This window comes from Acipenser ruthenus, chromosome 13, assembly GCF_902713425.1.
Source record: "Acipenser ruthenus chromosome 13, fAciRut3.2 maternal haplotype, whole genome shotgun sequence".
Taxonomy (NCBI): domain Eukaryota; kingdom Metazoa; phylum Chordata; class Actinopteri; order Acipenseriformes; family Acipenseridae; genus Acipenser; species Acipenser ruthenus.
The window spans coordinates 27,686,217-27,706,659 of NC_081201.1; the positions used below are offsets into that span (position 1 = coordinate 27,686,217).

At 37.4% G+C, this 20,443-nt stretch overlaps 1 protein-coding gene across 3 annotated transcripts in view; it reads right to left on the reverse strand.

The window, feature by feature from the left end:
• Positions 1–20,443, reverse strand: part of plce1 (phospholipase C, epsilon 1) — a 114,320-nt gene that overhangs the window by 23,744 nt on the left and 70,133 nt on the right. For 2 of the 3 annotated variants that reach the window (XM_058984999.1, XM_034031608.3), the window contains 9 exons: positions 18,364–18,680; positions 8,693–8,838; positions 7,185–7,443; positions 6,223–6,431; positions 4,360–4,401; positions 3,170–3,809; positions 1,785–1,952; positions 1,017–1,134; positions 542–701 (listed from right to left, as the gene is read on the reverse strand). In XM_058984999.1, coding sequence (XP_058840982.1) covers positions 542–701; positions 1,017–1,134; positions 1,785–1,952; positions 3,170–3,809; positions 4,360–4,401; positions 6,223–6,431; positions 7,185–7,443; positions 8,693–8,838; positions 18,364–18,680 — 2,059 coding nt within the window. The remainder of the gene's footprint in view (positions 1–541; positions 702–1,016; positions 1,135–1,784; positions 1,953–3,169; positions 3,810–4,359; positions 4,402–6,222; positions 6,432–7,184; positions 7,444–8,692; positions 8,839–18,363; positions 18,681–20,443) is intronic. The other variant, XM_058985000.1, reaches the window with a different exon arrangement.

A 20,443-nucleotide genomic window follows, 5' to 3' on the forward strand; every position in this document is an offset into this window, starting at 1 on the left:
CATCCCCGACTTAGACATGACAAAATATGATTGGGTGCAAAACCCCTTTCAGTGCACACCTGATGCTATGGATTTGCCAGCAGCTGAAACAGCTAATTGACATTTACTATGATCGACTCTTGTAAGGAACATATGCCTGACTTTCTCTCCCAGAGTTCTGGTTCAGAGTCAACAGTGAATATCCTGCGCTCTCAACACGCGCCTTAAAACTGATAGCGCCATTTGCCAGCACATATTTGTGGGAAGTTGGATTCTCCGCACTTGTGTGCATCAAGTCTCGATATTAAACCACCACGGATGTAACATCAGAAATTAGATATGCAGTTTCAACCACATCGCTGGATTTTGAGAAGCTGTGTCACAACATGCAAGCCTACGTGTCACATCAGACTTGGTGAGTACATTCAATAACATATTAATGTGTTGGTTGCTTGGTTTGCTTTCTGGGGTCACGTACACATTTACGTATCAAAATGGGGTCATGCAGGAAAAAAGTTGTGGAACCTCTGATCTAGGGAGTCTCCAGGGGTCTCCCACTTACCATGGCTGGCTCTTATTAGCAGCAGACAAGACAGGAGAAGAAGCAGGCCTGGCAGGGGTGGTGGAGGCTGCCATGCTAGGAGAGACAGCGGTCGTGAGGGAGTTGGCTTTTCTTGACGGTAGGGGATAGGATCCAGGAAAACCCATTGCAGTATTCTCCTCTAAAGGAAAGTATGATAAAAAAATAAAAACTTTTATCCCCACTTCAAAGTAATGATGACTATATATGGTAATTACTGCTTTTATATATTCATATTTAAACACTTTCAGAAAAATATTTATTTATTTATTTATTTATTTATTTATTTATTTAAGTGTCCTTTTCTTTAAGGGTAAGATTTTTTTCCCCCTTTTATCAAGAGGGTGCCTACACTTATGAAAACATCAGAACCTCAAGCCTTTTTTTTTTTTAAAGTAGAAAAGAAATATGAATGACTGGAAATATCTGAAAACGTAATGGATTGAACTTATCGGACCTGGTTCAACCTGCTCCCTGAAGTCCAGAAGATCAGAACCACTCCTGCCAGAGTTTTCTTTACAGCTTTTTGTTTTCCGAGTCGCCATTTCATCATCGGTAGCATCTCCACTGTCCCCCTGTGCGCACAGGAATGAGAATAATCAATCCTTTTTTTATGTTAACAGGGAGGTCAAGGTACAGTTACACACATTTTACCAAAGCAGTGCACATTTCATTCAAAGTTTCCAAGGCTGTTTGTGTGTATCAGCAAATGTTGCTAAACCCTCATGGCTTCTCCAATTGACCCCTATATCAATGAATCACCTGTTTCAGTTACATTCGGGGATCGAACGAGAAGCTGCAGTGTAGAAACACTCTGAATATATTTACATTTGAAACTACATTTAGTAGAAACTTGATTTATGGATAATCGTGAAGAAAAAAACAATATGATATTCTAAATTGTTTCATCATAATTCATCTTTTGTTGAGGTCAAGCAAGCACGGCGAATTCTTTACTGGGAAAATAAGCAGGTGCATTTTCAGCAAGTGTGTGCGTACTGTACATGACCTAACTGTTCTGGCATTTCAGCTCTGACTCCAGGAGGACAGCATGTACCCTCTGAGCTCCACCTGCTCGTTGCGTTATTTTAAGTGACATCACGACTCAACTTGATGCAGCTTTAGAACTCCCACCCAGTGTCTCTTTACTGGTAATTTAACAGTTAACTGCTGCTGTTTTGAAGAGACCACTTCTAAGAGGGGAATGGGTTGGCTGGGTTCTCACCCTCATAAGTCCTTTTTTTTTCTTCTTTGTCGTGCTGATTCTTTGTATGTTGGGTTTCTCTGAGCCTCTGCTCAAAGTCCCTGTGCTTGTGTTCCTCGCGTTCCACCGCCTGCCTCCAAACAGCTCAATCGCCTGAGCCAGCGTTGGACCTTCATAACGGCCTTCTTCCTGAAAACAAAGAAAAACAGTTTGCATTTAAAATGCACTAACATCAGTTAATTGCTCAATTTTCACCCCCTCAATTTAGTTTCTATGGAATTATCCATGTGTATCTATAGAAACAGCATGTTGGAGGAAGAGTGAGAAGGGCTGCCCTGTTAACTCATATTCCACTGTCAGAATATATGTACATTCTGTAGCCTGAGTATTGTCTGTAGATCATCTACATCTAGTGATCTAGGCTTATTCCACACTAGAGCACAGGGATACCTTGTACAGTTCAGCACTAATGTAATTTTGTGTTTAAACCTGTAATACTGTGAGGGGCCCATGACTTAAAAGCAGGGCTGCATGGTGTGGAGGGTGATTGATAGTCAGGGGAGTGCAGGTGCGCGTCCTGGCTGTGCGAAGTCATCGGTCTACTCTGGGGATACAAGAGTAGGCCTTGCACTGGCTCTGGCTCTCCTGCAGGTTAGGGAGGCAAAACCAGCAGAGATTGTTTTGCCTCATTGCACTACAGCGGACCCTACTGGCCAGGTGAGCTCAAGTGGACAACTAGAGGGCTGGCCTTTGTCTTCTAGAGGTCAGCAGCTCGCTGATATCCACTCTCGAGTTCCTGGATGTAAAGAGGCAATTGGCTTGTTCGTGGGATCAGAGGAACCCCACTGACCTTCAGTTCTTCTGAGGCATGCTCTGGTGAGGAAATGTAATTGGGCCCTCTAAATTTATATATAAATAAAAATAAAACTGTAACACTGCTAGACAAATGCTGAGTTTTCAAATTAAAATCAGACCCTGGATCTCATGTTCAAAATGTTTTTGTTATATAACTCCCCATGAGGTCGTCTGTACTGTAGTTGATAAAATGTCATTCTACAGTATAAAGAAAAATGGTTTTATAACAAAGAAAATCCTGAAGAGATAACTGCCAGGCATTCTACAAACATTTAATGAAACCTAGTTTCTATAACTTTTTCAAGCTAATATTTAGATTTTCACAGGTTTGCTATAAAGATACAAGACTTAAACTAGCATAAGTAGCACATAATTTCAAAAAGGTGCGATAAAATTATGAAAAAGGTATATGTTCCACACAGCAACAAATACCATTATCTTACATTGCAACTTTTTTTTATGAGAACCTGCATACATTTAGAATTCATTTGTAGTGCAAGCGTTAAAAAAAAGAAACAATATGCAAAATAGAAATGGAATGGCACTGTTACCTGGTACAAGCAAACATACTGCTTCCTTAGCCACTGAAGCCTCTGGTCAGGGAACCTTTTCATCTTCCTCACAGCGTTGGCTAACTCCAGCAGTCCATCATATAGCATTCTGGCAGTGTACTTCGGAGCGACAAAGTGCAACAACTTGTTATCAGTAGTGTGGAGCCCATACAGCAGTGTCACCCCATTCTCTTCAGGGGTCATGTCACACAGTTTATTCTGAACGCAAACAGCGTGCATGTCCATTCCGGGGTGGCCCATGTAAACAGCCTTAACCACGGACAAGTCCAAGAACCCATCAGCCAATCCATTCAGTGCAACTTGTCCAAAGAACTGGGGCTTGCAATGACTGAGCTCCCCACCGCAGCTCATCGGCTTCGACCAAGTCAAGAAGCAGTTGTCGGGCTGCAGCTTCAAGAAGCAGCGGGCCGAGAGGTGGGCTTCCTGGTCGTAATGAATGACTGTGGCTCCTTGGAGTAGGAACTGGTGGACGTCAGCCCTGATGGACAGGACGTACCAGGGGACAAGTTCTGTCCCATGGCTGAAAGCTTTTTGCTGCTCTTCCGTTCCTTGAAAGTCATAATCCTTCGCTTGCTCAGACAGGTCTCCCTCGGAATCGGACAGGTCTCCCACTGTGAATCTGCATGACAATGCAACAGATTAACCAGGTATCTATGCAAAAACAAATCAATGGACTGTGTTAAGCAAGGTCATTCTTTTTACAGAATGGCACATCATCTTTTATGTTACAGCTATTTCCGTTTCTGTGTTAATCCGTTATCTTACAGTTAAAAGTGTTGCAACATCTAAATTATAGGAGCCGTGTATCTGAAAACTGGTAGTCCAATACTTAATGCTACTGAGTCAAGAATATTTTTAGAATGCATATACAAACCAATGAATCATTATGAGAAACAATAAGCGAAGAAAACCCAAATGGCCGACCCAGACATTACTGTATATATTTTATTTATTTATTCATTTATCTTAAAACTGAATATTGAATAAACTTGAGTTTTAAAAACTGAACAGTGAATGCTTCCTTTTATACACTGTACTGTATATCCAGTATTGTACACAGCAACAAAGAAAAACATATTGAGCCAAAAACAACAGGATATGATTTCTGTATTATTTATCAAGCACTCCAAAGCAGCAAAAGAAAAAGCAAGAGGACAGAAGAGACTTACAATACAGGGTTTGACTCAGAGGTTGTCCTGAAAGGTGTTGGACTACAGTGAAAAGCAATGAGTAGGTGGGGAGAAAAAAAAATGAAATGGAAAAAGTTAGAAAACAGACTCATGAACACTGGGAAACGTGAAAAGATAGAGAGTAGTATTAAAAAAATAATAATAATAATAATAATAATAAATAAGACTAGTGTTTGTCTTTGTCAAGTGTCTAATACAGTACCTGTACAAACATTTGTCTGATTTTAAGTAATATTGCATCATTATGGTTTTTATTGATGAAAAATAGGAGATAGATGGAAAGGCTTGGCAGGGATGTAGCCTTTTGGATTCATTTTAATAACGGTGCTGCTAACCGTGAGAACTATAAATAATGTTTTGGCAATTTCAGCAGTTTTCCCCTTTCAATACTTCCAATCATCTAAAGAAGCAACACATAGCATACATTTAAAAGAGCAGCAGTGCCATAGTTCACATGTAATCCTATCCATTGGGCAGGTTGCAAAATATACAGAGAATGTGCAGGGAAATTCAGAGCACAACATATCATGTATTAATAGTAGTCTGAATTCCAATGAGGTTTTTTTCTCATTCAGGACAAATAGGACATCTGTAGTTTTCCTGGATAATCTATAGCCTTTTGGATAGTAACATATCCATCATGTATTTCATTTACCTGACCTAGGGTTAAAGGCCACCAAACAGCCTGTTATGACAAATGCAATTCTAGCTCTAAATACCTGTGCTTAATAAGTCGACTAAATACAGAAGATTTCTTTTCAGGGGCTGATGAAACCATGCGAGAGTGAACTCACTGGCCTTTCATCTCACTCAGAATCAGAATGAATTGGGGGGTGTAAAATATGTGATGTTACTTTTATATTGAACACAGAAGACTGCTTGCCAAAACAGACATACTATTTATTTTATTTTATTTTAAAAGTAACCTTTGAATTTTAAAATTCCCTGTTCCTGGAATGATAAAAATAAACAACATAAATAAACGTTATGTCAGGTCATTTTGCAGGTCCTAACATAAAACAAAAAAACAATGTTAAAAAAAAAAAAAAAGAGAAAAAATACTTTATGCGAAAATAAATATTGAGCAACACCGAGTGTTCTCCATCACATCATGCAGAAATTTGTCTTCAAGTGCATTAGCACAAATGGAAGCAGGGAACCATGTGTTTTGGGCTAAAAGTTAATTTACCGGCACATAAGCACAGTAATGGCTTTCCAAGGTCACATTATGAAATCACTTTTAACTTGAAAGGGCAATACAGGCATGAAATGAAAAGTGGTTGGCGAAAAAAAGGGAAACATATTATTGAAATAAGACACTAAAGTGTCTAATAGGAAATGGTCTTTCTAGTCTCTGCTGGCAATTTAGGGGGCCTGCTGTAGTATATATTCTGACAATAATGGTTCTCTTTCCCCTGCTCATTTAAGAAAGCTGTGAACTCTAAATAATAAATCACTCTTCTGGAATGACGTACTCTAACACTGTAGCTCTTCAGGGACCAAAGAGCAATGGTTTAGTACTGTAAATGGTTTAGTGTAATGGTTTAGTGAGGAAAGGTCCATACCAGGTTGTCACAGTGACCCTACATATAGAAGTGCTTCTCCTGGACTAGTTCCATCATCTTAGAATAACATGGCACATACATTGCAATTCACAAAATTACATTTGCAGGCAAAAATAAAACAATACAAATCTTAGTATGCATTTTGTTTTATTACAATTTACATTGCAAATAATACCAAGTTTACTAACCACTATCAATGTCTGATAGTGGTTAGTAAATGTCTGATTCTTAATGTTTCTCTTTGAGAATTGATTGGACTGGAGTTTCCTGAACTTACTGGTTCTTGCTCCTGTCCTTAAAGGAGTTCTTGCGTGACCCAGAGCCTTCGCTGATGGTCTCGTCCACCTCCTCGGACTCCAGGCTCCGGTTGCAGCTGCGAATGGTCTGCAGGATGTTGCTGACAGTCGCCTCCTTCTCAGTGTTGTGGAGACCATCCATCCCAACCCGCTGGAAGAAGTTGTCCTGCCCATTGTAGTCTGTGACAAACTGCAAGCAACATGTATTTCATTGAGTTGCTATCATCCAGAGCTCTAGAGGTTTATAGAGATCCAGGCAGAAATCAGTTTAGGTATTGATTATGAGCCATTCATTGAAAACCATGGCAGATGCTTTAGAAGACATTTACATTTTTAGAAGTTTATTAATCCAGACGATTAAGTGTATTAATCCAGTGACAAAATGCTGATAGGCGATGCCATGTGGCAAATATTTAATCTCAAATATCAATTTGTATTATTACAAGTACACTAACAAAGGATATGCATTGAAGTTTTATAGATTAGAAAACACCCAATATGAGAACAGCCTGTACTGTCTATGTGTAAGAGGGCATCATTTACCAGGCAGCATACAGATCAAAGTAAAATGGCCAAACAGTTACACTGTAGTGGAGGGGTAGCGACGATTAGTCAACCTCAGAAATTTGTAGTCAACTAATGGCATAGCACGTGATTGTGAAGCAAGTGTGAAGCATGCGGTTTCAGATGGACGGAAGTGCCGTTACGATTGCAATCTATTAACATATTACATTTTAGAACATTAATAAAATAGTTTTTAAAAATTCAAGGACGTTTTAAAATATACTCCACAACAGCAAACACAACTACAAAACAGTATGTTCACAAACAGAGCACCAGACAATATCAAAACACATTATTTATTCATATTTATTTAAAAGTGGCGACTACTTGAACCATTCCACTCAAATTAGTAGCCGTTCTACCGTTACTGTAGTGTTACCTCAATAGATTCCTCCTGAGAGATGAAGTGAGGACGGAGTTTCATCAGACTGGCAGCCCCATCCAGAGCATCACAGAGCTCCTTCAGAAAGACTCCGCAGAAAGGCACCACTTTACAGCCGGGGATGTTCAGAGCCCTGTTCACGACCTTCCTGTACTCCGAAGAGGATTCGTGCTGTGCCATAGCATCCTTCAGGCTTCGCATGGTTTCAATATCAGACTGGTCCATAAACTGCCACATCTTCAGCACCTTCCGAGACCTGGGAGAGAGACATGTGAAACTTTATACTGGGCATGTGTATTTGTACAGCTCACCTGCAAAATGTTTGGTGTATTTTGGAATGTGAGCTTGTAAACATTCTTAAGACAGGTTTCCATGGTAAATGTGAGGTTGTTCTCAATGGGTTCTCTCTCACCTGGCTAACTTTCGCCATTTATTGATGATTTGACTGGTTTGCGATAGTGCTTAGAAGACAATGCACTTAAATTGCTGGCTGACAGCAAGAACATCATAACTACAACATTATAAAAACTACAAAAGAAGCATATGATGCCACATTCATGTTTTTATATATAAAAAAACTGAAATATCACAAAACCTAGTTCTATAGCCCTGGACACACTGCCCGATGCGATCAATAGTGACAGTCGCATCGGGCAGTGTGTTATGCTTTGACATGCGATTTTACAGGATCGGGCGATTGATTTAAATCGGCTCGCAAAGTTTAAACATGTTAAATTGGCCGAGCGCCGCCAATTATATATATATATACACACATGATGAATGTATTGAGTTTCACAATGTATTGAGCAAGTTTCCCCATGTTCTGTTGTTATTAGGACTGTAGTTTTTTGTTCTGGTGTACAAACAACAGTTCTGATATTAAAGATGGTTTGACGTTTTAAACCTTTCCATAAAAAAGAGTAAGTAAACAGTTCTGAGATAACCCCCAAGGCACTCAATATGTCAGATAAAGAGTGTGATTATTTTCTTGTGTATGACTAGATGACAGAAGGCACTATCGAAATCCTTATTGTTTTTGGTTTGTTCTATAATTCTTCATTGATGTTGACTTCAAAGTTGAAATCATGGTCATATCTTTCAGTTAAGGGGATGGATAATGCAGCATTTGCAATTTTGTTCAACCCTGGTCCCTAAATGCACTGTACACACATTGTTAGAAAACACACACAAAGTCAATATGTAGGTGCTTGGTTTGTTTCCAAAAGCATATATTCCCCCAAAAATATTGTGTGCATCACTCAGAAAAAGTATAATTTGTTTTTTAACACCAAAAATGAGACATCCTTTTAAATCTGCCCTCTCCTGAATAATCACCACCAATAGACAAGTCATGCTGTTGTGACTTATATGAAATACTATCTTAAGCCTCATCAGAGTGAGCACCAAGCACTGTTTTGGAACCAAGTGGTCTATAACAGCTAATACTGAATGATGTATTTGAATCTACGGTTTTCTTTAAAAGCCAGTGAAGGAATGCAGCATACCTGAGCCCAGCCAGGAATTCCATCACAGCATTGTAGTTTCCCATGTTCCAGCAACACTTGGCTACGTGGATGAGGTAGGAGAAGACCTCCCGTTTCTCTTCCATGGAGCCGGCGGTCAGGATCAGCCAGGTCACCCAGGAGCTCACCTACAGTACAAACGAAAAGCATGCCATGACACAGCAGTAGGCTAATCCATATTATGCACAGGCTTCGGTTTCTGCGACTTTTACTGCCAAGACTGGTATCACATGTAATGTTGTAGCAGTCTTTGCTGTCTCTATTGAAGAAACATAATTAAATACATCCCACCCAGTCATTCTGCATTGGTAGTCTAAATAAACTAGGTGTACCCCAGCTCTGGGACACTTTGCTTGTTAAAATGTAGAGTGGATATTTAACTATTCAGGGATACAGTACCAAGATATTTAGTCAGCAAGGTTATGACAGGTTAAACAGATAATAAATCCTAGAAAATTGATCGATTTTGGGGCACTGCTGCGCTTGTGTGACACCTTGCTAATTTAAATTATTTGCATATATTTGAAGAGCAGACATGTATCTATTCAGGCATAAGAAGTAAGCACTGAGTGGGGTTAAAAAACTCTCCAGAAGCACAAACCAGCACTGGTATTTTTCCCACAAAAAAAGTCCAATAAAAAACAAAACAAAGAAAGAAAAAAACACCAGCTTCTTTATTTACCTTCTTTGCTTGTGACAAGGCTTATAATCTTGAGAAGAGGATGCCCTACTGACCCTTATTAACATTATGCAGACCCAAGCTATGTCTGGGAAGCTATGCATCGATATCTCTGTGATCTTGAAAGTAAGAGGTTTTACTGGAACACCACCATTCGTGTCCCTGTAATTTAATAGAGCAGCATGACTATTAACTCCATAGAACACTCTAAAATAAACATCTGCTAGACTGCTTCTACAGTATTGACCTTATACGTCAGTTTGCTTTAGTGAATAGATAATACTGTATACAAAAGCCCTTCTAAATGCTTACATTGATTGGATATGGATAGACAGACCATTTATTTAATTGTTTTATTACAATTAATCAGTGCAGGTTGTTTGTTTTACTATCTATCTATCTATCGTTAACACATGTATTTGTGTAGATTTCTTATATTACTCTTACAAAAATAAGCAGTCTAGCCAAATAGCATTTGTTCCAGAAAATATCATGTTTAGTGGGTTAGACAACTTTATTTCAAAGGTAAAATAAAGCAAGCCCTGATGGAAAGCCCCAAACAATCATTTTTTACAATCATAAAAATTACTGGATACAATTTCTGTTTAGAAACTCATTAGAAATGCATATCATAGTGCTGGTATAGCAGCTGGTTGCTTTCCCAAGCAAATTAATAAAAATAGCTCTATTTTACATGGACAGCTAACGTAAAACAAATGTTATATCTTACACTGACATCCCCCCAGGGACAGCTTTTTTTTTTTTTTTATTGAGTCAACAATTGTATCTTTTTAAAATGTTTATATAGACACTGGTTCCTGGCCTACTGGCAATGTCAGAAAGGTTACTAGTTCATTATTTTTCAGAGGCTTCTCCTATTACAGCTTAAGTGCATACTGTACATGCTGTATCATTTGTGAAAGATGGACCAGTCTTGCCAGTGATTACATTTAGCTGGTAAATACTAACACTAACATGATTATGCTCATTCCACAGCAAATAACCAAGAAAATGCTTAGCATTTATGATTTTTAAATGATTTAAAATCCCCTTTTTATTGCTCACTTAATTCTTATGATGTATCCCTTATTTATCCAGTTGTCCCACTGAGAATAACATCTCGTTTAACAGGGTGACCTGGCTATTTGTGCAGCTGGACTTCTGAAACTGCAGGACTAAGGCCCTGTGTAAATCGCGATTTCACGGGCTGCACGGAAATCGTGAAATTAGCCAATATCACAATTTTTACAATATTTTTAAGAAATAAAAATAATTTCATAATTATTTGTATTTCATACAAAAAAAACACCACATTAATGAAACTGTGCAGCTCTGCTGTGTGCCTGCGTGTAATATTCGCCACGCACACAGTGCTGTGCAGTAATTGTCATGTGACTATATGCAATCTATGCAGGAAACTGTAAACAAGAATATGGATGTCTCTAAAAAGGCTACAAATGTGTCCGCAGTGGATCCCGTAAAGCAGTATCCAGCAGGAGTTTTACACAGCGATGGAGGTAAGCTCTTCTCTACGTCCTGCAACGTTACTGTAGATCACTACCGAGAATCAACTGTTAACAGGTATTTAGATTCAAGTGTTCACCGAAAGAGAAAGGCGGAAATCCAGAGCAGTACTGCGACTGCTTTACTTGCAAAGAAACAAAAAACGGTGACTTCCATATTCCAAAAGTCCACTTATTAAATTTTGACCTTTTTAAAAAAAAAAAAAAAAATCTGTACAAGTAATTTATAACATATTTCCGTGCACATTCCGCAAAATATGATACTTTACCCGTGACACTGCCGTGAATTTTAAAGAAAATTTCCAGGATTTTCACGGGGGGCCTCCCCCCTCCCCCCTCCCATTACAGGTGTGCTTATCTGCTCTCTTTAAATTATTTAGTCCAGTTCAACAAGATCAACATGACAAAAGGTTGCAGTAGAGGTTTTTACCCTTCTTTCATTTTCACATCTTGCAACGGTGAGGTAATTATAAAATATAACTGAAATAAATGGTTTCTTCGTGCAAATCTGGCGATTACAGCTTCTGGATTCAAAGTAACCAGAAAGCAGACAAATCGTTCAGAGCTTGTGTAAGAACACTGCTTTGATAACAAATCTGGCACATTACCTTGGAAAAAGATTTAAGTTTGTGATTTAAAAAAAAAAGCAAAAAAAAAAAAAAACAAAACAAAGGTTATTTGCCTTGAAAACTGAATCTCAGTTTTTTGTCATATATAGGCTGGAAAGCACAGGGGACTTGAGTTATAGCACAACCACAAATTTTATTTGTTCAGCATAAACACAGTTCGATTTATATAGTTTACATGTAATACACAGATGTGGTCATGTTTCTGTATTTTGGCATACTGTATTATGATTTACTTTTTAAGCAAAATCAAACTGATTAAAGTTCCCTTTACTGTAGCATGCTACATTTCACATTAAACTAGGCAAATGTAGGAAGAGCTGTTTTGCACATGAGGTCATTTATCATAACTTTCCTGGTTACAAGCAGTTCTGTGTTATGTATACTTTTATGCATTCCTGTCTCTGTTCTTCTCCTGAAAACTCAATGGGCTGTGATTATAATAACAGATTCTTGCTTTGACTTGGTACCGTCCCTTGATACTGTACATGAAACTTCATTTTTATGCATATATCCATTTAAACCACTAGGCTGCTAGAATTTGTTATGAAATATAGTTACATACTGTTGATGGCATCAATTGTTACTGTTCATTGCTAAATGAACTATTATATTACATAAATACAGTAATTACACCGATTCACTACACATACATATACTCACACACCTATACATACTGCAAATTAAGAAACCATTAAGGTCTTATACAAATATAGAGCAAAGGGAATTAAAGGAAGCTTGTGAACAACTGTATGTGTGTTCAGATAACAAGGTACTGTAATACAACAACTGTCCTCGTACACAAGGTTCATAATAGCGTAAAACAAACTACAAAGACAACATATATAAATAAAAGGGTAATCCTATATTGTTGAATGGATTTACTAAATTGAACTAAACAATTTAAATATCTTATTTAGAGCTATCCATGCTATTTGACCCACAATGTTAGAACTGGACCCCACATGGCCTGATTGAGGCAGCGTGTTCTTAGTTTTTGTAGCTTGCACACTGTTACAATCTTTTTGGTAAACAATACATGTAACTAGTTACTGGCACATTGGGAGGGGCAATAAAATGATGAAACCTCCCATTAAAGGCACTAGTATCAGAGGCGAGAGAGTATTTTATGTATACTATTTAACAGCACAACACACATAACTGGTATTTAGCATCTTGCACAAGAGAAGTTTCTCAGCCAAAGGTTTATCTACAGGGTACAATGTGTCCTTTTTGGCACTTTGCTAATGTACCAATAGGTCTTCCATAAAATGCTGAGAGAATTTCAATTCTGCCTCTGCGGTCTCATTCATTGTTCTCTGAACAGAAGGTCCTGATGTATGCAACACAGCATATTAAACATATTTGAGCCCTGCATTTGTTCTAATTCGTTTTAAACGGGTCATTAAATAAATTCCACCTTCCTCAGACTTGCCCAGTCACTGCCCCAAAAGGTAAAATATGCTGTACTTTATTAAACATGTAAAATATCCATGAGTTTGGGTTTCATTCTTGTGTAGAGCACATCTGTGGGAGGGTTTAGGACAGAATGGGATGAAGTTAGGATAGAATAAATAAATTGTCTCCTAAAGCAACACAAGCTAAAAATTCACAAACAGATATGTTCAAGAAAATGTGTCGGTCACCATTCCTATAGATTGTGACTTATTTTATGTTCATAAGCCACAGTTTATAAAACACAACAACATATAACTAGCTTCTTCCCAGTTGAGTACAACGTGACTGCAATCAGCTGTTCCACAAAGTCACTTTCTGCCTGATGTTCTCGCCACCTACAGTCAAGTGAGATGGCAAGAAAAATCATCTGATGAATTGTAAATCCTATTTACCGACAGTGGCATGTATTAAGACAAGTCAACTCAGTAGTGCTTGGGTAACAAAATAGCTCTGGGCTGTCACACTTTACAGATCTGCTTTGGTATCTTGCAGTAAAGCCAACACGGTCCACATGCTTGATTGGTTGCTATTGTTCATTTTAACAGTAGCCCGGTGTACGGTTTTTCAGAAATGCTTCTCAAACATATGACAATAGCAAAACCAAATTGCTGCAAAATATGAACTTTACACAACTAAGTGGACGATCAATCAGTTTGAATATGAATACTCTTACTCCTTATCTAGCGATGGTACTATATTAAGGCAGTTTGGTTTGGATCATGTTTCTCAAGGAGTCAGTATGTACGCACATAGATGTCTTCTTGGTATGCAGGGACTTTTGGTACTGTAATAAAAGAAAACTTGCAAATATCTTAGTTAAGTTATGGAAATTGTGGTATTCTTATCTCATTCCCAGAACATTTTGTTTTGGCCCAACAGTATAAAAACATGCAAGCCTGTGGAAGCGTGTTACAAAGCAGCCTTGGGTTGCACCTCTACCCAATCAAAAACACTATAGTATGCTATAATGACACAAAGAATTACCAGTATACTATACAAATCGTACACAACCTATGTGTAACATACATTCTCCCAAATCTTTAAATAGGATGCACATTTAAAAATGACGGTATTCTATACAAGTTTTACATACTGAACACAGCCATTACAGGTACAGGATTGAGTCTACAAATCGCTACAGTATCTGCTGAATACACACACCTAAACTTAAATAACAAACACACGACTCAAGTGGGGGTGTGGGATTCATGCGTGCCCAGCAGAATGGAGACAAACAAAGCCTGGATACAGGTCACAGCACCTGTCATGGCTGGCTTTCCCAGCAGATTTATTTTTGAAATATTTTGTGCCGAGAAAGAGCTTGACTGCGACAGGTTCTGCTGCAATGTAATGCTCTGGATCCTGGTCGGTAAGTTGTTTTAAACATTCCATATCTTTATCTAAATCATGACCACAAGAAATAAAGTTTAGGTGGATATTTTACTCAATAATATCCAATGTGCTACTGAGGGATTCACACTTTAAATGCTGGATTCTGGTGGGCCATGTTTTGTGAATGTCCCCAGTTCAGAACAGGGTGCTTTCAATGATCCACAGCTTCCAAAGAAATAACTCTCTCTTTTAAGGTAAACTGTCCTGGTCATTACACAATCCAAATAAAATCTGCAAATGAAATACAGTGCACCTACAGGTAAATTACTGTTAGGGTGGAGAGTTTGAACACATTACATTCATTTTCAACAAATCAGATTTATCTTGCTGCAGAATGAACAAAGAATTCTGATTGGCTCCTGTAACCGCCATATTATTCCACAATTCTTTACCCCGCTATTTTGAAGGTGTATAAAAATTAATGATGATATACACAAATATACAAAAACAATCTAATAGGATGTTCACCCATATAATCGTTTTCTAAAACAAAAGCACAGCAAAGTAGCATAGTGAAAGCATGGTAAAGCAATAGTAACCACTATAAAGCTGACAGAGGTCTGGTAAAGCATATACATTTAATAACAAAAAAGTATTGCAATCCATGGTAAACTAAGGTGAATTAATAGTATAACCATGGGAAAAGCATGAAAAAACTGCAAAATACCTTCCTAATGTTTTATAAGCAAATGTACCTTGGTAAACTTTTATATGGGCACAAGTTAAGAATCATTAGCTTTTCATAGAAACAAATACACTGTATATTACTTTTTTCATAATCTCTAATATTAAGGAAGCTGTGAGTTAAAGTAATGCTGGGCTATAAGAGAGGAGCTAGAAACCACCTGAAAGGTTATTGGGAACTTTTTCAGAAAGGGTATCTGTCTAAATTGTACACAAAAAAGATGCATGTTAGCAGAAAAGATTTAGACAGACTGTGTCACCTATACTAATTGTATGCTGCATGCAACAAGGGCAAAAAGAGGAAAATATACATGTGTTGCTAACCCTCACCATTCTGTCATGTTTTAATCCACTTGGCTCAGCTATACTGTAGCAAGTACAGACTACATTACTGCAAGACCTGTCATAAAAACAGAAAACACGGGCTACACCGAGCCAACACAAGCATGACTTAATATTAAAGAATAAATCAAAAGCCAAAATTAAATTAACAAAAGATGACTTATGCAGTGAGACAACATCAGCAGGACAAAAACGGAAAAAGGCTGCTCTACTTGATGACATACTTAATTATTTAAAATAAAAAATAAAAATATTGGAAACCGGTGAAGATAAAAGGCAGGCTGTTTAATTGGAATGTGTAGCATAAATCAGATTCTACTTGTAAGTGGAATAGTATTACATTTGTTCTTCCTATTCCCAGTCAGGATCTGAGCAATGATGCACGACACAACGGGAATTAAGATCACAGGAAAATGTTTTTTTGGCAGGGACTTTAGTGTATTATCTTATTGGGTATTACTGCATTTATATGGTCAATGACATCATATTATATTTTCATATAATTTTCATATATATCATCATATTATATCTCTTTGCACTCTGCAGGGATATTACTCTACGTTTCTGGGGATGAGGTCACAGGCAGTGTATAAAGGAATACTGACAGTTTTAGCCAATCAGCTTTAGCGTTATTTTATATTATTATTATTATTTATTTCTTAGCAGACGCCCTTATCCAGGGCGACTTACAATTGTTACAAGGTATCACATTATACATTATTTCACATTATGCAGATATCACATTATTTTACATACAATTACCCATTTATACAGTTGGGTTTATACTGGAGCAATCTAGGTAAAGTACCTTGCTCAAGGGTACAACAGCAGTGTCCACCACTGGGGATTGAACCCACAACCCTCCGGTCAAGAGTCCAGAGCCCTAACCACTACTCTACCACTACTTAGGACAGAATGGGATGAAGTTAGGATAGAATAAATAAATTGTCTCCTATATATATATATATATATATATATATATATATATATATATATATATATATATATATATATATATAAACACCGGAATTCCCTTACACAAGATTACATTTGAATTTGCATAGAAATGTGTTTGGTCATTGACATTAAATTGAACACAATACTGAAAATAATAAGCTGAAGTTTAATGAAGCGTAGTGTGCACTAAAATGACTGCTATCCAGGGTGAGAGATGAGAAGTTACACAGTCCCTGGTCCAGACACTTATATACACACAATGACCCAACAGCATTAACGCTTGGGGAGTCTAAAATGTTCAATCAAACACTGACTATACTGACAGTATAAGCGTAGTGGGCAAAAGAAAGATAAATGGGTCATTCTTTTCCATACTGTGACTACATGTCTGTAACACACAAACAAATGTTTATTAAGAAAATACATTTTATAAAACAAGATATAGCAATTATTCAATCTTTTAAATAAACTAATTCATAAATTAATAATAACTTGGTTAAAAGACAATCCATGTTCGCGAAACATTTCTCCAACATACAAGTGGAAGTGCTAAAGTAAGGCAAACAAAGCAGTGCATTGTAAATTTATCAGCAGAGCCATTTCAGAAACACCAGCCAGCAAGCAGTTTAAAATGAAGGAAAATAAATACTTTTGTCTGATAACGGGAAGAAGACATGGTTTTTGGTTTATTTTTAAAATTCAGATTTCAATATTTTGAATTCCTCCAAACATTTTGCAATTGTATTTATTCTAACAACTGTCAGAGCAGCCAGATGTAATGTTAACCCTGGAGGGAGACTGTCACCGTCATATAAAGCAGCCGCTTGGTATAGATAATTGTAGGTTAGTCAGACAATGCAGCTGCACACACAAGGTGGATGTTTTTCTTATTCACTGTACACCGGTCTGGAAACGTCAAAACAACTCACAGTTCACATTTATCATTAACCACAAAATTGAAAAGGAGGTTTTGTTTTATATAGTCGAACAAATGATTCATGATAAAGGAAATATTTTGAATTGTTCTCATTTTTCTTTGAGTGCTTAGTTCATTTAAAACGATTGTGCAATTTATAATGCTATACATTCCAGTATATTATATATATATAATTTGTTTAATGAATTGTCCTGTCAATGAAAGGATCAAAATATTAAATAGCAAAAGTAATTTTTAATAAAATTTGATAGTTACCCTTGAGTTTAAATTATCATTTCTGAAATAGCCAACAATATACATATTACAATAGTATTGTCTCTTCAAAGAATGGCATTATTTTGAGAGGCTCAGTTTAATTGCTGAGCTCATAAATTGCAATTAACAATATGTCCCATGCAAACTTGATCTCATTCAATCAAATTATTACAGTAAGATTAAGTCTGAACTTATCGTATTGACAAATCATGTGCTCTAAGATTATATTTAAATACTTTGGCTAGTACGTTATACAATTTCAAAGCGATGGGGTTGAAAAATCTGCTTACTTAGAACAGAGGAATTCAACAGAACGCTAGAGTGCGGACTAGACTAAACTTAAATGACATCAGAATTGCTTAAATGCTTCTGATCTTTATTTTAGAGGCTATCTAAACAAATGGTAAGATAAAAACAGCTAGAGGTTCTTTTTTTTCAATCTATCAAGGTTGTGTTCCTTCTACTTCCATTTAATTACAGCAACATAATTTGAACGTACAGGATGAATACTTAGCTATTTCAAATGCAACGCTAAAAAAAATTGAGAAACAAAAAGCAGCCCTTCTTAACACAACATATATATATTTTTTATATTTAGAAAAAGCCTGGTGACAAAACTGTGTTGTTACTTTTAACTCCAAATAAAAATACCATGATGCATGTTAAGCTGAAATAAGACAAGTTGTAAGAAGATATGCAAGTTTATATCTGCTATGTTTTCCTGTACAGTATATGCAAATAATCAAGATGGAGTGTGTACCGCTGTTGCACATGGAGTACCTATTTATAAGTGGCCTTACCTCATTGAAGCGTGTGACCAGGTCCTCAATGGTGTTGTGGCTGCCACTCTTTTTGGAGAGGGCAGGAGCAGAGAGAGAGGTTTTAAGGACAGGATGCCGGTTCTGGCAGTCGGGACTGCCCAGGTCCCTCGTCAGGAAGCTGAGGTAATCGAGTGGAAAAACTCTGCGGTACAGGTGCTGCTCCTGCTCTGTCAAAATGCTGGCAATCTCCTCAGGGAACTGGATAAGGTGCCTCAGGTCAGCCAGATCCTTACTGATTCCAGCTACATTCGAGGGCAGAGTGTTTGAACCAGCCATCGTTGTGCCCAGTTGACGTTCTGTGGGGAGGCAAAGAAAATGGATAAGCAACACTCCCTGGTCTATTTTCTAGCTTTAGTAACTTTTGATAACCTTTACATAAAATGATGCAGCAAATAATTAGTTCAGTGGAAAAAAAGTCAGGACGACAGGTTACTGTAGTGATCTGAACTGCACTGTTTCTTTGCAAAAGCTTGTGTAACAGATTGTGTCACGTTGCAGCTGGAGAATATGAATAAAATAAAAATAACAGTAATAACAAAACATAGATATGATCTAGATTGGATCAAAAAGTTCACTCACTTCTAATGTGTATCACACAGCACACAGAGAGCTGTCCAGTTTTCTCAGTTACATAATGCAGCTAAGGAATACCAACGCTCTCAGTGATTCATTCTAGAAAGTTTGCTGCAGATCCTCAGAGATTAATCAGAATGAAAAACTTCAAATTTTTACGAAATGTTTTGGGGGGTCACAAAATATGTGATTAATGGACAAATTAATCACTCTGATTAATCAATTGATAAAAGACAAAGGTAAAAGAAAATGTTAGGATTCTGAAACAAACTGATTATGCATGTATGGTGAATGTGAGATTATTAGTCATTGTCTCCACTGTTGTTCTTTCTCTGCTCCGCTGCAAATGATGACCCCTTTCTTGTAACAGTGATCAATGAGTTTGCAGCCCTGGTTCATTTTGAATGCAGGAAGATCATCTGTGCTCACAAAGGATTCCTAATTTACAAATATTTGTAAAAGTATGTAACTGCAGTAATTCATAAACAAACACACTCTACACAGCCCCCATTTAGTAAACCATACAGAATGCACTAAACTGTTCAAGTCACAACACACAAATGACTTGCATAGTGAATGAATGCACTGGCTGGTCGCTGGTTCAAGTGTTCAGTGAATGCCTAGACCTCTAGTGGTTAAACCTGTACTGTAAAGTAAACTACACTGAAGCACAATGTGTACATTTATGAAAAATAATATATAAATGAGACCACTTAAAACAATGGATGCCAGAGCTAAAACCCAGAGAGGGAGAAAAAAAATCCATGTCTACAAAAACACAGCACAGATGAACTGAAACAGCTTTTCTTTCTTTCTTTCTTTTTAAATGATACACATTTCTGCAAATGAAATCCACATGTTTACAGATGGCATTGAGTTGAGTGCAATGAATGGCATAGCAATCTACAAGCAAAAGCCGTTTGTGCAACATTCAAGGTTCTTTCAAGCCTGAGATGTTCTTTTCAGGTCACACTAGCATGACTTCATACAACTATTGTAAAAAAAAAAAGTTTCATGAGTCCAAAGAGCTGAACTATGAACAAATGCTTCCTAGACTGCGACATAATTTGAGTTACATCTACAAACTCCAGAGGGGGTCTATTTTAATAATCTAAACATTGGCAGATCGAAATACTGCACCCTTTAACCATATGAATCCCCCAAGGATACAAAGATGCACTCGAATCCTTCGCTTTCGAGTCTAAAGAGTTGTTAAATATACATATAAATCTAAACAGTGGGTCCTATTAGCAAAACCTTAAGACTGTTTCCGTTATATAAATACTCTGCATTCCCCCAAATTGTTCTAGATTGTTGCTGCTGCCTTTCAGTACAGAACAGGTTCCTGAAGTCAGCAGTTCCAAGATCTGCAGCTGCTGAGGTCAGAGAAACAGAACTCAAAAGGGGGCAATTTTAATAATCTAAACAGAGGCAGTTCTTAATGCCACTGCTGAATCCTGCTGGGGTTCCTCCTTCCCATTACGAT